At 38.1% G+C, this 20619-nt stretch overlaps 1 protein-coding gene across 1 annotated transcript; it reads right to left on the bottom strand.

The window, feature by feature from the left end:
* Positions 1 to 1902: 1902 nt before the first annotated feature.
* EMC7 (ER membrane protein complex subunit 7) lies at positions 1903 to 16789 on the bottom strand. The gene is made up of 5 exons (XM_065941084.1): positions 16500 to 16789; positions 12869 to 12988; positions 6392 to 6530; positions 4736 to 4816; positions 1903 to 2376 (listed from the first exon to the last, which is right to left on the bottom strand). Exons 1-5 carry the CDS (start codon positions 16730 to 16732, stop codon positions 2224 to 2226), a joined length of 726 nt encoding a protein of 241 aa, XP_065797156.1. The 5' UTR covers positions 16733 to 16789; the 3' UTR covers positions 1903 to 2223.
* Positions 16790 to 20619: the final 3830 nt, after the last annotated feature.

The following is a 20619-nucleotide window of genomic DNA, read 5'->3' as shown; positions in this document are numbered from 1 at the left end:
AATTATACTAAATGGTTGCTTCTTCTCTCCTGTCAGAGGAAAACATAAGAACAAAATGATTACATACTTTACTACTTTGGGCATGTTACAGGTCTAATCCAAATCTCTCAGTTTTACAGATGAGGAAACTTGAGGCCCATTTATTCATTCAACAAACATTTATTATGTGTCTGCATGCTCAATGTTGGAAACACAACAATGAACAGAACAAGAGATGCTTCAAAGTGGGAATCTGACTTGCCCAAAGTCACAAAGCAAGTTAGCAACTCAACAGAGGCTCTTTGCACTCAACTCCACAATGTCTAACATACCATCATTTCTGCACCTGTAAGCACACTAAGTATTTGATGAAGGGTCTGTGCATAAAACTTTCACAACCGATGCAATAACATTCTGTAATATGATAAGGGGCATATAGATATATTTATATTATATTCAAATTGTGTTAAAATCTATATAAAATAGTCACATATACTTTTTTAATTAGCATGGAAGTGCTTTCTAATTTCTAGCTTATCATATATTCCATCTGCAAATTCTGACAATCCAAATTTTGAAACTTTTGAACGTAATTTCTGGTCAAATAACTATGATTCTTACTATATTCTGGCTCCTTTGAACCGCAACTTTAATTCAACTCATGCTCTGATATTTTAGCTATTTCAATAAATAATTATTTTAAAAGACCTAGCTCTACCATTAACCAGTTTATTCACCTTATTCATCACAGCTTAACCTAGTGTGGTAACTTTAGTGTATGTAATATAATCAGAGATACAGTTTTTAAAATGTCCTGAATCAGAACTTCTTTCTTCTTTTTTTTTTGGCCAAGTCGCATGGCATGCAGGATTTAGATCCCCAACCAGGGATCGAACCTGTGCCCCCTGCAGTGGAAATAGAGTCCCAACCCCTGGACAGTCAGGAGATTCCTCTTTTTTAATTGTTTTTAACTTATTTCTTTAAAAGAAAACTCAAATACCTCATTTCAAAATGAATAATAGCCAACAAAGACCTACCACAGCCAAAATAAATAAATGAATAAATTAAAAAAAAATTTTTAATGAACAATGGTACCTATTATAAGGAGGAAAATAAGAGTTGTTTTTTTTTAAAATCCTTTTTTTTTTTAAACTTAATAATCCTAGAAAGCACAGGGGGGTTCTTTAACATAGCCGAAGATAGGAGCCCTACTAGAAGCAATACTGTGGCCTCAGAGTTCTCTAAATTAAAACAATCCAGAAGAAAAGTTGCCTTATCGAAATAAAAAGGTTTTGAGATACTCCTAACTGCACAGTAGTAATTTATACTCCAGCACCTCTGAGAATCAATAATGGGGAAGATGAGAGGATTTGTAAGGACCTCTGCTGTACTACCAACATGACAACATGGAGCTGTGAGGTTGATTTTCCATCCTCAGACTCTATAAGGCTCTCCTACTCCTGCAATTGCTTCCCCTGGCCACTCACTCTCTGTTATTATTTGCGTTTCCTCCACACATAATGACCTCTATTGAAGACTACATCTTACCTTGAATCACAGTATAGAGCTGATGTTCAATAATTGCAAAATGAAACCACAGATGGTGACCAGAATTTAAAGATTGATAACATCCACTCTAATTCATAAATCCACACTCTGAAACCAGCTGTAATAATAAAAATTAAAACTATATCAGGAACATGTAGTTCTACCTCAAATATCAGGGAATGTTAAAACTACAGGGCAGGACTAAGAATTTTAAATGGTCTAGTTACACAGAAACCCATGGTGCATGCTGTTCTAAAAACACCAAGCACTCTTTTTAAACAGGAAAGGTTAAGTTCAAGCCTCAGATAATGAAAGACAGAAGAAAATTTTAAGGAATAAAGGAAACATTAAAGTGAAAAAAAATGACAAGATAAGTTTATCTCTGGATTAAGACTTATTTTAATATACATAATGTATCGTACTTCATATAATTTATTAATGTCATTTTCTATAGGACACTGTAATTAATTCAGTGACATCAATATTGACCTCATACAAACAAAGGATGAAAGCTGGGTTTCCTTGTGTACCAAATACAACACATGTGCTGAAGAGTTACCACACATAACAGTTATGAGAGATCAACTTTAGGGATGACTCAGGTTTACAGTAGTTGCTTCACACGGTTTTCCCTCAAGACATGGATGTCACCCAGTGTTACTGTGTCTGTGCAAATGCCATCTCTGGCCTGCCTGACTACCTCCTTTTGCCAGCCCCACTTTTGCCTGTTTTACTGCTGCCACTGCTAGATTTGCCAGATGATTTTGAAGAGAAGAGTCTTGTCATGAACTCAGAGACATCAGGCAATTCATGGTTGGAATTCAGCATATTCATTGACTGCTCCATTTCCTGTGGGAAGACAAAGCACATTGATACGAAAGGCATCTAGCAACTAACAATTCCATTAAGGAAGGAGGAGAGAAAGGTAAAAGGTACTGGTTCTGAGCAACGATGTAATGTTCACACCCAACAGCATTTCGAAACCATGTTTCATGCTTCCCTTATATCACTCAGCATTCTGATCCTCAGTAAATGCTCAAAAGTGTTGCCTGGGGTTTGATTCCATTTATGTTTTTATAAAGGGGATTTTCTCTGATAATGAACATAATGTGATTATATTCCTGCCACTTAATTTTGTTTTCTGATTAAAATACTTTGTTTTAACAAGTATTTTTAAACTCACACTTCTTCTAGATGCATTTAGCTAGAATATCAATCTTTAACTATATATCAAGCTATCAGAAAAGTCTGAAGATAACTATAGCATTTCCAAGAATTGATTCCTAAAGTGAAGTGAAGTCACTCAGTCGTGCCCGACTCTTGTGACCCCATGGACTATAGTTTTCCAGGCTCCTCCGTCCATGGGATTCTCCAGGCAAGAATACTGGAGGGGTTGCCATTTCCTTCTCCAGGGTATCTTCCTGACCCAGGGATCGAACCCAGGTCTTCCGCATTGCAGGCAGACGCTTTACCCTCTGAGCCACCTGGGATTCCTAAGGGCCTCAGTAAATCTATGAACACAGTATGACTTGAATGACCTCAGTTACAGCATGTAAAGCAAGCAACACAAATGTTAAAATGTTACCATCACTAGAAGGACCTAAGGAAATAGTACTTTTATTCTGAGGTTTCTGTCCTACCCCTTACTGGGCCAACAATCTCTAAAGTACTGTTCCACTTTTGACAATATTAATGTCTGCTTCATTTGGATTTCATGTGACATTACAAAAGTGAACTCATAATTGTATTGGTTCAGACATGAAAAAAATAGGAAATACCCTATTATCTATCATTTAAAATTGAGCTTTTAATTCAATTATTAGCTAGGGCTTTCTCCCTAAAGGTAGAGTTTTCAAGGAGAAAAATGCTTTAAATAAGGCCAGGAAAAGAAACATTATAAATATAAATCAGATATATTAACATCCCCTAGTAATCAAGAATTAAATGTATATGGTAACAGGTCTTGAATCTCTGCAAAAATATATCAACTCTAGTTTTGAATCTGTTCAATTCTGAAGCTCTTGAATGAACAGTTTTTTGTACTTCATACTATGTGAAAAGCATTTTGCAAGAAATGAATTTTTAACCCAGTGTGACTTCTAATGCTTCCTTCTATTGATACCACAGAGTTAACTGCCTTAACAGATACCAGGATACAGGAGGTACACTTTCCGACCAACACTGAGGCAAAGACGCCAAAACTTAGCAATAAAACAATCTGAAACATCATAAAGCATTCTTCTTTCATGAAGTTTTTTTCTGCCATTCCAGCATGGGATATATGCCTTTACAGAACTTAATCACCTAGTACCTCAGCCAGCAGACATTTTTATTTATGGATAGCTTATTTTTCCATTTAAAACACACACACACACACACACAAACACACACACAATCCTTTGATGGAAAGAAGAGTGCTTTATAAATACATTCTATTTCCTATAGTTAACTGAGCTTGTTGACAACAGAGATGACATATAACCCATCTTTGTATCCCCTGTATCCAGAACCTAAAAATTGATAATAAATATTTATTCAGTAACCAGTGGGCGTAAATACATCAGTATATTAAATACAACAGAAAAACTTGGAATTCAGGAGTTCTATGTTGATGGTTTGGGTTGAAGAATAGATAATTTTTTTTTTTTCAATTCTGAAGATTTTATACAGAAGCCAATATTTACAAGAGATGAGATGGTGGCACTAAATTTGAAGCATCTTAATTGGCAACTCCTATCCCCCTCACCAAACAGTATGATCTTGTGGTAGAGTTTGAAAACGACTATTCTATTTTTCTCCTGTGGTTTATCAAAACTTCTTTTGTGTGTCTGAATATATAAACTAAAAGTATATACTCTGAAGAACTTTATAAAATAAAGGTAGATTATAAGAAGCTACCATTTAGTGAAGTATTTAGATTAGGTATACCAGAATCATTATGCATTTCAACTATTTAACAAGTGAGGTACAAAGAGGCAAGTACTAAATAGAATGTCTTAACTATATGAAGAGATTCAGGTTTTTATCAGACAGAACCAACTGAATTTATCTGGTCCAATGGAAACAATTAAATACCAGAAACATATAATACTGTATCAACACAACCTGTGGATGAGTTTGGCTTGAGAATTAGGATAAAGCTGGACAAATGCAAGCTATTCAGCCACAGTGGATGACCAGGCATCAGAACATGGTTCAGTCATCTTACCCGCCTCATGTCAGGATCACTTGTGTTGACCACTTTGGGCAGAAGCACAAATATCAATAATGGAAGAACCATCATCATAACCTGTGAAAGAAAAAAAATTTAGAAAATACTTTTTCCACTTAACTGTAGAACAAAATCTGAACTTAACAACCAATGATGGAATTGAATATTGTAAAATGAATAAAACTAGCAGTCACCACTTCAATTCTATTGAATGAGCCCTGATGACAGCAAAGTGCACTGTTGTAATATGAGAGCTTTATCTATAAGTTTGTGTGGACTTTATACAGACATCTTGCTTCATATCTGTGCTACCTATCATTTTGCAGAGTTCAGAGTTTCATTTAACACAAACAGTTTGCAAACAGAACTATTTGTTCACTTTCTTCAATCTGCAGTCTGCCACTGAGATTGGTGATTGTGATCACCAGCTGAGCTTTTTCCAGATGACTTGCGGTTTTTGGAGAAAACAAAATAGCCCCCTTCTATGCTGGGAGGGACTGGGGGCAGGAGGAGAAGGGGATGACAGAGGATGAGATGGCTGGATGGCATCACCGACTCAATGGACATGAGTTTGGGTAAACTCCGGGAGTTTGTGATGGACAGAGAGGCCTGGCATGCTGCGATTCATGGGGTCACAAAGAGTCGGACACGACTGAGCGACTGAACTGAACTGAATGTACAATATACTACTAGGCAACTACTATAGCAGACAAGTATTAAAAAATGACCTAAGAGCTTCTCGCACTGCATATATTCCCATGGAAATTTCAGAAATGAGAACGTGGAAGATATTTCTCAATTAGCTTTGGAGTCTCACTACTGATTTTGTCCATCCCCTCTACCCTCCTGCTTCTTCACGCCTAACTGCAGATTCCAGGTACTAATTTATTCCTCTCAAAGGATATACAGCCTGAAACATCCCTCCTTGTGATCTAAATAACTATCATTAAGAAATATGATTAACACTTAAATAATTCTAAGGTAACAATTCAAGTTTCAAAAAACAGCAAAGAAAAAAAATGTTAACTTTTTTCCTGAAGAATTATGCTATTAGAATTTTATAATAGTGGATACCATAACATCATTTCATGAAAATATCAAGTACTTAGACTACCACAGAATAACTTTTCTGTTCATTCCACATTCAAAAGAAAGAGAAAAAACACGTACTTGTCCCATCAAGAGAGCAATTTATTAAGTGATGGCACATTCATCAATGGCCTAATATGCAGGTAGTATGAGAAGGAGAGCTAACTTCATGTGTGGCTTACCACACATGTGACTTATCACATGACTTATTACATGTGTGACTTATCACATGACTGTGTGTGTGTTTAGCTGTTTAGTCGGGTCTAACTCTCTGCAACCCCATGGAGACTTACCACATACTCATTCTATGTGAATTTTAAATGTAGTATTTATCTAATTTCTGCTGCATATTTCAATGTCAAATCTACCATGTCATTCTTGACACTATTTTTTTCATTATGTAGTCCCAAAGCTATTATTTTCTTGAAATTCATAAACTAGTCACAATAATCCTTTCATCCAACAATTTGACCCCAGCTTTCCTATCACAGGGTTAGGATTTTTCAATTGCCTGTAAGCAAAGTAGAGATTGGTAAAGGTACTTTATTATAGCCTGATACATACCATTGGGTTCATCAGAAAGTCTGTCCAGCCCCAAGACTCCCTTTTAATAAAGTAAGAAGGTGGGCCTGAAGATTTCATCTGGAGAGGATAGGGCAGTCTGACCACTTCTGATGTTTTGATGTAATTCACGTATCTTGCTCTGATAAAGCAACATGAAAAAAGCATCAGTATTCCTATTACAAGCATTACTAGTTAAAAGAACTGCTTATATTAGTATGCCTTATAATTACCTTTAGCTTTTTCCAGAATGTTTTGGCATTTAAATTTTTGATCTTGAAAATGTGATCAAAGAAGCTTCATCTATATGTCTAAAATACTTAGCAAAATGTAGAAAAGAAACTAGATTTAAAATCAAGAGACCTAGTTTCTAGTTATAGATCTGTTATTACCCAGGCTTGCAAGTCTTAAGTTCTTAACTTTTCTGGTTATACCAAAAGTTCTTCTGGAATTCTTCCAGCTCTAAAGCTCTTTGATTCTATTTAATAATAAACTTATTTTGCTATAAATATATAAAAAGTTGGAATTTTTTGATTGTCTGAGATATGCATTATGGGATATACCTAATTGCATAGGGTATTTTGCAAGAAAAACTTATGATTCAAGAAAGTCCTGCAACAGTGCCATAGGTGGTAACATTACATTTTTACCAGACATGCTATGAATTTTAATCACCCATGTCCACACATATTTCAGTGTACTTTTTAAAAATTGCTTCCCCCATTTCCTCTTATCATTTCCTTTTGGAACTTCTCTTAGACAAGTGTTAGACCATTTCATTCTTTATGGTGGGGGCCGGGAGGGTGCAGAGGAGCCTGTGCTGGGTCTCCATTGCTGAGGAGGCTTCTCATTCCAGTGGCTTCTCTTGTTGCAGAGCACCGGCTCTAGGGCTGGAGGGCTTCATTAACTGTGGCTCCTGTGCTCTAGAGCACAGGCTCAATAACTGCGGAGCAAGAGCTTAGTCACTCCATGGCATGTGGGATTTTCTTGGATGAGGGATCAAACCCATGTCTCCTGAACTGGCAGGCAGATTCTTTCCCACAGAACCATCAGGGTAGTGCCTTTTTCATTCTTTGTTCCACATCTTGTTAAACTCTCACATTCAGAGTCCTTTCCTTCATCTGTATTGATTTCTGGCTAATTTTTCTGATCTGTCCACACATTCATTGAGTTTTATACTCCAAAGCATACACGGATTGCAAAAGTTCAATTTTATTTTATTTTTCATATGGTCTATTTGGTATTATCTATGGTCTATTTTGGTATTATGGCAAGAAGTATTTTTGTTTAAAGCATTTCGACTATACCTTAAACCATCTTATCTAGTCCATACCCAACAGTTCTACTATCTAGAGTTCTCAGGGCTTCCTGGGGGCTCAGTGTGAAGACTCCACCCGCCAATACAGGAGACGTGAGGACCACCCCTGATCTGGGAAGACCCCACACGCCACACAGCAACTAAGCCCGAGTGCCACAACTGCTGAACTTGTGTTCTAGAGTCCAGCAGGCGCAGTTAATGCAGCCCTGGAGCCCTAGAGCTGGTTGGTGCTCCACAACAGCAGAATCCACTGCAGTGAGAAGCCCTCACACCACAACTAGAGAGTAGCCCGTTTCCTGCAACTACAGAAAAGCCCACACAAAAACGAAGACACAGCACAGCCAAAAATAAACAAATAAATAAAACTAGAGTTATCAGATGTCTGATTCATCTGCTAACTCCATGGACATTGTTTTCTTGGGTAATTTTTATAAGTTAAGTAGACGTTATTTATGTTTGGGTGTGGACAGAGAGTATCTGCCTCCAGAGAGGTCATGCACTCATCTCTGCCAGGAGTCCAGGATTATGACCAAGGATCACATTATTAATTTTTCAGACTGGAATTTTTTGGATCATGCAGGAAGTAATAAGTGCATACCCCAAATTTCAATGAGGGTATGACCATCAATTTTCAGGTAGATTTTTCCCTCCAAAAGCCATGGCCAGGTTGGGAATCTGATCTCTTGGGTTTCAGACCAAGGGCTGAGGAGAGAACCAAGTCTCTAGTCTGACTCTGACTCCCAGAATGCCCAAAGCTTTCCTTCCATCTACACACTGCTAATAAAATCTAAGCATCCTGGTGAGAGAATAACAAATTCCCCAGGTGGGAAAGCAGTTTATTCTCTGGGGAGTTCCCTTACTTTTGGGGGAGTTATACACTTAAAAGGAAATTTTTATCATGTTTTATCCAGCATTTCTAAAATATTTCATTCGGCCAAAATGTCAGAAATGGAAGCCCCATTTATTTGAAACTAATTTATCATGGACACTTGCAAAACATTGGTCAACAATATTAGTATCTTATATAAGTCCTTCTTTGTTCTCTACTCTGTCGCCCACTCCCCAATTATTAAAATGATAAGGGCCTTTTTTCAAAGCTATGCTTCAAGTATCCAATCATCAGGAATAAATCTGCGAATATGAATCCCACTGCTGCAACCAGTCCTTAAAAGTTAAAGCAGGTAGTACTCTTTATCCAAGGTGAAAAGGCGAATAAAACTTTGTATTTTAGGAAAATATTTCTAACTGCTTAGAGTACTTTATTCAAAAGGGGGAAAGATATATCCAACCGAATACAGAGTTTCAGATAATATCAAGGAGAGATAAGAAAGTCTTCTTAAGAGAACAATGCAAGGAAATAGAGAAAAACAGTACAATGGGAAAGACCCTTCAAGAAAACTGGAGCTACCTAAGGGATCATTTCATGCAAAGATGGGCACAATAAAGGAAAGAAATGGCAAGGACCTAACAGAAGCAGAAGATATTAAGAAGAGGTGGCAAGAATACACGGAACTACACAAAAAAAGTCTTACATGATCCAGATAACCATGATGGTGTGGTCACGCACCTAGAGCCAGACATCCTAGAGTGCAAAGTCAAGCAGGCCTTAGGAAGCATCACTACAAACAAAGCTAGTGGAGTGATAGAATTCCAGTTGAGCTATTTCAAATCCTAAAAGATGATGCTGTTAAAGTGCTGCACTCAATATGCCAGCAAATTTGGAAAACTCAGTGGTGGCCACAGGACTGGAAAAGGTCAGTTTTCATTCCAATCCCGAAGAAAGGCAATGCCAGAGAATGTTCAAACTACCATATAACTGCATTCATTTCACATGCTAGCAAGGCTCAAAACCTTTAAGCTAGGCTTCAACAGCACCTGAACCGAGAACTTCCAGATGTTCAAGCTGGATTTAAAAAAGGCAGAGGAACCAGAGGTCAAATTGCCAATTAGTTCAATCATAGAAAAAGCAAGAGAGTTCCAGAAAGACATATACTTCTACATCACTGACTATGCAAAAGCCTGTGTCGATCACAACAAACTGTGGAAACTTCTCAAACAGATAGGAAAACCACATCACCTTACCTGCCTCCTGAGAAAACTGTATGCAGGTCAAGAAGCAACAGTTAGAACTGGACATGGAACAACGGACTGGTTCAAAATTGGGAAAAAGAACACATCAAGGCTGTATATTGTCACCCTACTTACTGAGCTTATATGCAGAGTACATCATGCAAAATGCTGGGCTGGATGAAGCACAAGCAAGAATCAAGATTGCTGGGAGAAATATCAACAACCTCAGACATGCAGATGATACCATTCTAATGGAGCCTCTTGATAAGGGTGAAAGAGGAGAGTGAAAAAGCTGGCTTTAAACTCAACATTCAAAAACCTAAGATCATGGCATCTGGTCCCATCACTTAATGGCAAACAGGTGGAGAAAAAATGGAAACAGTGGCAGATTTTATTTTCTTGGGCTCCAAAATCACTGAGGATGGTGACTGTAGCCACAAAATGAAAAGATGCTTGCTCCTTGGAAAAAAAGCTATGACAAATCTACACAGCATATTAAAAAGCAGAGACATCACTTTGCCAACAAAGGTCTATATAGTCATAAATGATGTGAGAGCTGGACCATAAGGAAGGCTGAGCTCCTAAGAATTGATGCTTTTGAACTGTGGTGCCAGAGAAGACTCCTTAGATAGCAAGGAGATCAAATCAGTTGACCCTAAAGGAAATCAACCCTGAATATTCATTGGAAGGATTCGTGCTGAAGCTGAAGCTCCAATACTTTGGCCATCTGATATGAAAAGCTGATTCATTAGAAAAGACCCTGATGCTGGGAAAAACTGAAGGCAAGAGGAGAAGGGAGTGACAGAGGGTGAGACAGTTGGATGGCATCATTGACTCAAAGGACATCAGTATGAGCAAACTCCAGGAGATAGTGAAGGACAGGGAAATGTGGCGTGACACATGGGATGCCATGGGATCGCAAAGAGTCAGACATGACTGAGAAACTGAACAACAGCTTTATTCAAAATTCAAAGTAAAAAGAATAAATAAGAATAAATTACAGTTTTTAATCAACAGATATCCCATTTTAAACAACTCTCATTCCCTCCAGTATTCAGTTTTTTGTTTGTTTGGCCTGGCCACTCAGCTCATAGTATCTTAATTCTCCAACGAGGGATTAAACCCAGGCTCACTGCAATGAAAGTGCAGAGTCCCAACTACTGAACTCCAGGGAACTCCCAGTATTTTCAGTATTTTTTAAAGACTCTCAAACTTATATACAGTGCATATGGTAAATCTACAAACCCCTCAATGTCCACACTTGCAATTCTAAAATATATAAAAAGTCATGATACATTCTTTACAGTTTAGATATTAACATACTAGAGGTTTTACATATGTATTTTTTAAATTTTATGCCTCTAAAAAGACATGAGAAAGTCAATAGCTAATGAGATTCAATTACTTTGAAACAATCCATTTATTACACTAAAAATATTTATAAACATATTTGCTGGATATTACTTTAAAGTTTTACCCTTGTTCTGAGTAGCCAATAGCAAGTAATATTAGAATCTGGACAAAGCAGAATATTCTAAGACAACAATTTAACTTCAAAAATACAGCAGAAAGTAATTTGCTTCTAAAGAATGTATTTTTCATAGCATCACGGTATTGGTTTCATAATAATACCAAGAATTTAAATTACACAGAATAACTGCATTCACTACACATGCTAAAAGAGGAAAAAGAAAACTCTACCTATCCATTATCAGGAGCTGACATCAATGAACTAACATATAGCTGATATAACGGATGTATGATATAAAGCTCAACATATGACTATTTTAATTATAGCATATTTACATATTATACTTTAAAAATGTTCAATAATCAAAAAAAGGTACAGGAAGAGGGAAAGCACTTTGGGAGTAAACGCTGACTCATATATAAACATTATGGTACAAACCAAACACCTCTCTTACATCAACTCAACCTGAGGTCTCCACAAATCAACCTAAATATGCTAGGCATGTGAAGAAAAGATCGGTAATAAAATACAGTTCCTTTAACCCCCAAATTATTTTTGCCTTTGCGTGACCTCTTTTTTATTACTGCATGCATGCTTAGTTGCTCAGCTGTGTCCGACTCTTTGCAACTCTGTGGACTGTAACCCGTTAGGCTCCTCTGTCCACGGGATTTTCCAGGGGAAGAATACTAGAGTGGGGGTGGCCACTTCCTCTCCAGGGGATCTTCCCAACCCGGGGATTGAACTCAGAGTACTGAGTCTCCTGCATTGGCAGGCAGATTCTCTACCACTGAGCCACCTGAAAAGATTTATTATGGTAACACGAAGTAATTCTGTGATAGTTCAAACAAAGAAGAGATATTACCATTTTAAATGGTATGGTACTTGTCAATTACAGCTCAATAAAGCAAACAAGCAAGAAAAGAAAACTGCTTCCTATACCTCCTGTACCTCAGATTACACCAAAGAGAGCACCATTGGCATGAGACTAATAACAAATAAATCAACTGGGCTTATAATAGCAGAAGGCTAAATCCGACCACTGTGGACATCTACACAACTGATTCTAACTTGAAAGGGGTCTGTGGTATTCCAGAATTAGAGCCTGAATTAGTTCAAAATTTTCACTCGACTTCAAAGCATGTGTTCCTCTACTTAGAAATTCTAAAATTTTTTCCTGTCTTCCAGCCTCTAATACTGTACTTTTTCTCATTATGATCCTCATTTTGAAATAAACTCCATGAAATTATCAAAATATCTCAATGAAAAACAAATGATAAATATTTTCAACTTAGAAAAGTTAAATTATTTCCAACTTTAATAATCGCATTTCAATTAAAACTTTCACAGTGCTTTTGCTCCTATAGTAAGTAATCTTACCTCTTCTCTATATAGTCACATCAGGAGTTTTAAAATAAATATTAAGCCAGAGCAGGAGAAAGTTCAACTGTACAATATTATCAATACTCAAATTAGAACAATATAAGGATGCTTTAAATGTTTTAAGGAATACCTGCAGTTTAAACAAGAAGCCTTTCAACCTTAAATATAAACTCTGAAAGGAATATATAATGAGGTATTCAGGAGCCTAGCCTTTGGTAAAAATTAGATCAGCTGTCCTTACCTCATTTTGCCTTTTGAAGTGATATCTACTCGGACAGGATCAAACCTGTAAGCTGGAGAAATAACTTCCACTACATAAGATCCAGAAGGTATATCATGAACCACAAAACTCCCATCCGTCCTGAAACAATGAAATTATCATTATTTAGTCACTTATGATCAACAGTTTATTCCTTTGTTTTAAATCATCAGTTAACTCCCAAACCAATACACCCCAAAATGACAAAGTATTTAGCAAAATAAAACAAACCCAAACTGGTGAGAGTTGTTCCACATTTCAGCTTCCATAATTACACTGCATGGGTAATGAAAATGCCCCAGGCCATTCCACAGAGAACCCTGACACAGAAAGCACTTCTCTTCCATTTGCAGGATAGAGATGAGAGGTGACAGGAGTACGGGTCCAACTCTAAAGTCATGTCTTCATTCAAGGGAATGAATATGTTATTCCCACAATATTGGGGTTCCAATTTTGCCAAGCCCCTCCAACAATTTCTTAATTAAAAATGGCTTTTTTCCCTAGTTTTAATTTGCATTTTATTTTCTTTTTCTTTAAAAAAAAAAAAAGGTAATTAAATATTGCTTGTTCCACTTGTTACAAATAGTTCCCATCTATTTTGGCTACTTCTTTTTGGCTACGTATAAGTTTAAAATGTTTATGGGAGTTAAAACCATCCACTTTTGCCTTACTGATTTCTTCTAAACCTTCTAGACTAAGAAAACTACCCCATCCAGAACTAGTCATTTCAGGCTCACAGGCCAAAATTAATTTGTTTTGCGAATGAGAAACTGCCATTCTGATGGCAAAAAAAGTTTATGATTCAGGAGAACAAAGATTCTAAAAGGACTGATTTTATCAAAGAATTGCCAGTCTCACAATAATGTTAAAATAATGTTCCTTAAATCATTAGGCTCTTTCACAGTTAAAAGAATGATTCTGTCACATCCACCATGTTTACTAAAAAGTAAGAGGAAAAAGTTCAATACTATTTCAAAGTACACACTAAACTGAAACAGTTGAAATATAAACATCAAGTTAACTTATTTCTGGGCTACATGTCTTCTATTTTCCCTTAGATCATTCTCCAACCTTCTCCTCTCCGAACAGCAAGAAAGGAAGAAAACGAGCTTAGTATACTTTCCTCCCAACTCTTTCCCCTGACTGGCTTCGGCAAGGGACCCAGCTCCTCTCTAGGCCGTTCTTTCCTCTTTTCTAGATTCCAATAACCTTTATTTCCCTGTCTCCATTCAGGCTTAGAGGTGACAAAAGCCTTGACGGTTGTAAACTTCGGAGTACTGCTTAATCTGATTGTTTCCTTACACCACGAGCACCCTGGTTAATCCTTTCATTAAACTTTCCTTGAATTATTCTAATTATTCAGTTTCTTGATGGAACCCTAACTGAATGAATTTCAAAATTTTTTTCCAGGTTCAGAAAAAAAGAGAATTGAATTAATTCCTGTGCAACACAAATAATAGCAGAACTAATGGCATAAAGAAAAAGCAAATATATTTTTCATCCTAGAGTAAACAGTTTACTTTAAAAGATATCATACACATTTTACAATGAAAACTTAAAACCTGGTTTTTAAAACGTACTCTGCAATACACAGACCTTGCTGGACTCTGATTTGAAAGAACAAGCACATTAAAAGTATTTCTGAAGTAAGTGGGGAAACATAAAAATGGACTGGGTACTAAATGACATTACTATTTATTTTGTGAACTCAATAACGGTACTGTGGGTTTTTTAAGCCCTTATCTTTCAGAGATACAAAACAGTGCTTTTACAAATGAAATTATATTATGTTTAAGATCATATTAAAATATTCCAGAAAGAAAGTAAAGAGGTGCATATAGCAGATATGAAATCAAACAGTAAGCTGTGATGAGTTCCTAAGTTATTCTGTTTATTTTAGCATACGTCTGAAGTTTTCTATAATAAACAGTTCAAAAAATGTATAGTACATAATCTTATATAAAGCATAGCACATAATTAAAAAAAACTGAAAACTATCTAAATGCCCCCAGAGAACAAGATAAATTAAGTTCACATACACAGTGATGAGAGAAAGAAGTGGCATGGGTAGTCTTCAGTTGAAACTCCCCTAATCTTCATTTAGTAAAGTCTCAAGTCACCTTCAACAAGCATAAACACAGTCAAAATTGCAGGCTAGTTATGTATAACAGGTACAGGACAAATTACCTATTCCTCTTCCAAAATGGTTGCCACAATAAGCCCCTCATATTAATTCTCAACCTTTCTACATATACATGAAAGAACACGAAATGGCACCAGAAGCTGCTCACAAAATATTAAACGAAAAAAATCAAGTTACAAAGCACTGTATACTGTATATTAGTATTAAAAATGTCATATAATTCCAAAAAGATGTAACAAAATGTTAAGGCTTGCTATCTCTATTCTGTTTATATTTTCTTCAATAAACAAACCACAAATTATTTTCAATAAAAATAATGCTTATTTTAAAAACTGTATATGGCAGAAGAGAGATCAAATGGTTAATCATCGCTAATTTTCTAAAGCTTAATGAGAGTTTTATTATTAAAAGATCATTTATTGGGGTAAAACTTCAAGAATGGCCTAATGCCAGATTTTTAATGGTAAACAGCACTTTAAAAATGATCGTAAGCTTCTCTTCACTGTTTATTAAACTGAGTTTGAAATTCTCATTCGAAGGCACCCGGAGACTCTGAATATTTACAAAACATATTTAGAATTAAACTGTCTTGTTTTCAGATACCACTTGTTAGTATACAAACCCACCAGAGGTACACTTCCTTTACCAAATACTTTCAGTTCAAAGTTTCACTTTCCAAGCAGCAATTGAAAGATTTAAAACATCATATTACACTTATGCCTAGACATCTGAAAAGCAGGCTGATACAGAACTACAGTGCTAATAAATTCCCCACGTCTTTTAAATATAGGCTCAAATCCTACTTCTCTTCATTGCCAGACAGGACAGACGAGCATAAACACTGTAGAGTCTTACAGAAATGACAACAGTGATGCTGCAAATCCCTCGATAACTTCAAGTGTAAAAAAGAACAATTCCACTTCCAGGCAAAAAAGGTGCTTTGATTAGGGACTTCAGGGCCCATTAATTTTAGAAGTAGCAACATTAGCCTCCAGTCTGTGTCATCACTAGAAGCCCTGTGGGCTTTGAGAATTCCCACTTGCTTAGCATCATTCTACACAACATGAAGCTACCAAAAGACTGAAATGAAGTGCAAAAAGAGGCCAAATTCCAGGGAAACCAGATGAGGTGCAAAGGAAAGAATTCCTCAAAAGACAAATGAGGGTCCACCTGTCCCCAGGGCCCAGAAGTGGTGGTCCCCATGCAGGGCTAAAAGGGAGTTGAAGATAACTGACTCCACTGCTCTGGCCCTGGGACGGGCACCTGCTATCCTCATTTCTGTGGTACAGGATCGGGAAGGGGAAAACGTCAGACTGCCTGGCAAGGTACCCCCGGCACAGCCCGCTGGCGGAGATCGCCCTTTCACCCTCGGACAGCGACGTCGTCAGGTTTTGACACTTAGCGCCCCCAGGGGGAATTCCCTTGCAGTTTCCATCCCAATTGCTTTCGCGCTGCCCTCAGGATGCTCACTTCAGAAAGCCGACGTGCTCTTCTCCGTCTACCAGCACTCGGGCCGCTGAGATCCAGTCCTGGGGTTTCACTCCAGGAACAACCGCACGCCCCTCAATCTTGAAGCGATCTCCAATGCCGACCCCACTCCCTCCTGGCCCCTCGGAGTTAGACCCAGACAACTCCGAGCTCTGGACATCCCTGGATAGTAGCAGCAGGAGGACGGAAAAGAAGGCCCACAGAGTGGCCGCCATGACAGCAGCTCTCGGCGGTCAGGCCGGTAGCCCCGGAAACCCTCCCAGTCTCTCGCAGTCGCCGCAGCCGCGCGCTGATGTCGTCATCTCTGCGCGCCGGTTTCGGGCGCCCACTGTGGGCTCAAAGCGCTGCGCAGGAGACTCGTCCAATCCACTAGCGAGACGCGAGTGTTGCGGCGACTTCCGCGCGCTAGAGAATGGAGGGTGCTGTGAGGTGCGCCTCTTAAGGCAGTTGCCCCCAAAGTGAAAGTGAAGTATGAGTTGCCGTGGTCTCCACTGAGAGGGACGAGGATCTTACGTGTGTGTTGCCTGTTAAGTCGTTTCAGTCGTGTCCGACTCTTTGCGACCCTATGGACTGTAGCCCGCCAAGCTCCTCTGTCCTTGGAATTCTCCAGGAAAGAGTGGGAGTGGGTTGCCATACGCTCCTTCAGGGGATCTTCCCAGCTCAGGGATCGAACCCTCATCTCTTATGCCCCCTGCATTGGCAGGCGGGTTTTTTTTTTTTTTTTTTTTTTTTTTTTAAACCACTATCGCCACCTGAAAAGTAAAAAACAAACAAAAATTAAGACTGAGAGGATCTTAAGTAGTGTCTGCAAATGAGGCTCTGATTTAGATAGAAACAAGTCCAGTACAGAGCGTTTAAAAAGCCTTTAGAGATTCCGCAGGCCGTGCAAGATGAAAAGGGTCCCGTTTGTATGTTTAAAGGCGGTAACATCTCTGCACAGAAAAACAGTTGGAAAAATACGTACTGTTAACTAAGGGTTACGTCTGGTGAAAAGGGAAAGAGTTTGAGGTAATTTATCTGCATTTATTTATCTACGTTACACCATTCGTCCAGTTTTGAATGCTTTACCGTGATAAATGAGTGGGGGGAATGGACTGCAACACGCCAGGCTTTTCTATCCATCACTAACTCCTGGAGCTTACTCAAACTCATGTCCAGTTGGTGATGCCATCCAACCATCTTATCCTCTGTCGTCCCCTTCTCCTCCTGCCCCCAATCCCTCCCAGCATCAGGATCTTTTCAAATGAGTCAGCTCCTCGCATCAGGTGGACAAAGTATTCAGCTTCAGCATCAGTCCTTGCAATGAGTACTCAGGACAGATTTCCTTTAGGATGGACTGGTTGGATCTCCTTGCAGTCCAAGGGACTCTCAAGCATCTCCAACACCACAGTTCAAAAGCATCAATCCTTCGGGGCTCAACTTTGTTTATAGTCCAACTCTCATATCCATACATGACTACTGGAAAAACCATAGCTTTGACCAGACCTTTGTTGGCAAAGTAATGTCTCTGCTTTTAATATTCTGTCTAGGTTGGTCATAGCTTTTCCTCCAAGGAGCAAGAATCTTTTAATTTAAAGACTGCAGTCACCATCTGCAGTGATTTTTGGAGTCCAAAAAAATAAAGTCTGACACTGTTTCCATTGTTTCCCCATCTATTTGCCATGAAGTGATGGGGCTGAATGCCATGATCTTAGTTTTCTGAATGTTGAGTTTTAAGCCAACTTTTTTACTCTCTTTCACTTTCATCAAGAGACTCTTTGGTTCTTTTCCCTCTCTGCCATGAGGGTGGTGTCATCTGTGTATCTGAGATTATTGATGTTTCTCCTTGAAATCTTGATTCCAGCTTGTGCTTCATCCAGTCCAGCATTTCTCATGACGTACTCTGCATGTAAGTTAAATAACCAGGGTGACAATATACAGCCTTGACGTACTCCTTTCCCAATTTGAAACTAGTTTGTTCCATGTCCAGTTCTAACTGTTACTTCTTGACGTGCATGCGGATTTCTGAGGAGGCAGGTCAGGTGATCTGGTATTCCCATCTCTTGAAGAATTTTCGACAGTTTATTGTGATCCACATAATCAAAAGCTTTGGTGTAGTCGATAAAGCAGAAATAGATGTTTTTCTGGAACTCTCGTGCTTTTTCAGTGATCTAATGGATGTTGGCAATTTGATCTCTGGTTCCTCTGCCTTTTCTAAATCCAGCTTGAACATCTGGAAGTGAACAGTTCAGATACTGTTGAAGTCTGGCTTAGAGAATTTTGAGCATTACTTTGCTAGCGAATGAGATGAGTGCAATTGTGGGGTCGTTTGGCATTGCCTTTCTTTGGTATTGGAATGAAAACAGACCTTTTCCAGTCCTGTGGCCACTGCTGAGTTTTCCAAATTTGCTGGCGTATTGAGTGCAGCACTTTTACAACATCATCTTTTAGGATTTGAAATAGCTCAACTGGAATTCCATCACCTCCACTAGCTTTGTTCGTAGTGATGCTTCCTAAGGCCCACTTGACTTCACTTTTCAGAATGTCTGACTCTAGGTGAGTGATAACACCATCGTGATTATCTGGGTCATAAAGATCTTTTTAATATAGTTCTTATGTATATTCTTGCCACCTTTTCTTAATATCTTCTGCTTCTATCAGGTCCATACAATTTCTCTCTTTTATTGTGATCAACTTTGCATGAAATGTTCCCTTGGTATCTCCAGTTTTCTTTAAGAGATCTCTAGTCATTCCCATTCCATTGTTTTCCTCTGTTTCTTTGCAATGACCACTGAGGAAGGCTTTCTTATTTCTCATTGCTATTCTTTGAAACTCTGCATTCAAATGGGTGTATCTTTCCTTTTATCCTTTGCCTTTTGCTCCTCTTCTTTTCTCAGCTATTTGTAAGGCCTCCTAGATAGCCATTTTGCTTTTTTGCATTTCTTTTTCTTGGGGTTGGTCTTGATCTCTGCCTCCTGTACAATGTCATGAACCTTCATTCATAGTTCTTCAGGCACTCTGTGTATCAGATCTAATTCCTTAAATCTATTTGTCACTTCCACTGTATAATCATAAGGGATTTGATTTAGGTCATACATGAATGGTCTAGTGGCTTTTCCTACTTTCTTCAATTTAAGTCTGAATTTGGCAATAAGGAGGTTCATGATCTGAGCTACAGTCAGCTCCTGGTTTTGTTTTTGCTGACTGTATAGATCTTCTCCATCTTTGACTGCAAAGAATATAATCAATCTGATTTTGGTATTGACCATCTGGTCATGTCCATGTGTAGAGTCTTCTCTTGTGTTGTTGGAAAAGGGTGTTTGCTATGACCAGTGCATTCAATTGGCAAAACTCTGTTAGCTTTTGACCTGCTTCGTTTTGTACTCCAAGACCAAATTTGCCTGTTACTCCAGGTATCTCTTGACTTTCTACTTTTGTATTCCAGTCCCCTATAATGAACATCTTTTTGGATGTTAATTCTAGAAGGTCTTGTAGGTCTTCATAGAACCATTCAACTTCAGCTTCTTCAGCATTACTGGTCGTGATACAGACTCAGATTACTGTGATATTGAATGGTTTGCCTTGGAAATGAACATTCTGTCAAATATTTCCACGAACTAATGAGATCTTTCTGTCATTTTTGAAATTGCTTCCAAGTACTCCATTTTGGACTCTTTTGTTGATTATGATGACTACTCCATTTCTTGTAAGGGATTCTTACCCACAGTATTAGATGTAATGGTCATCTGAGTTAAATTCACCCATTCCAGTTCATTTTAGTTCCTGATTCCTAAAATGTTGATGTTCACTCTTGCCATAACCTGTTTGACCACTTCCAAATTTGCCTTGATTCATGGACCTAACATTCCAGGTTTCTATGCAATATTGCTCTTTACAGCATCAGACTTTACTTCCATCACCAGCCATATCCAAAACTGGGTGTTGTTTTTGCTTTGGCTCCGTCTCTTCATTCTTTCTGGAGTTATTTCTCCACTGATCTCCAGTAGCATATTGGGCACCTACTGAACTGGGGAGTTCATCTTTCAGTGTCCTATCTTTTTTGCCTTTTCATACTGTTCATGGGGTTCTCAAGGCAATAATACTGAAGTGGTTTGGCATTCCC

The sequence above is a fragment of the Muntiacus reevesi genome, chromosome 7, assembly GCF_963930625.1.
Source record: "Muntiacus reevesi chromosome 7, mMunRee1.1, whole genome shotgun sequence".
Classification (NCBI taxonomy): Eukaryota; Metazoa; Chordata; class Mammalia; order Artiodactyla; family Cervidae; genus Muntiacus; species Muntiacus reevesi.
Note: the sequence above shows the minus strand (reverse complement) of the source record. Positions and strands in the feature narration are given on the sequence as shown.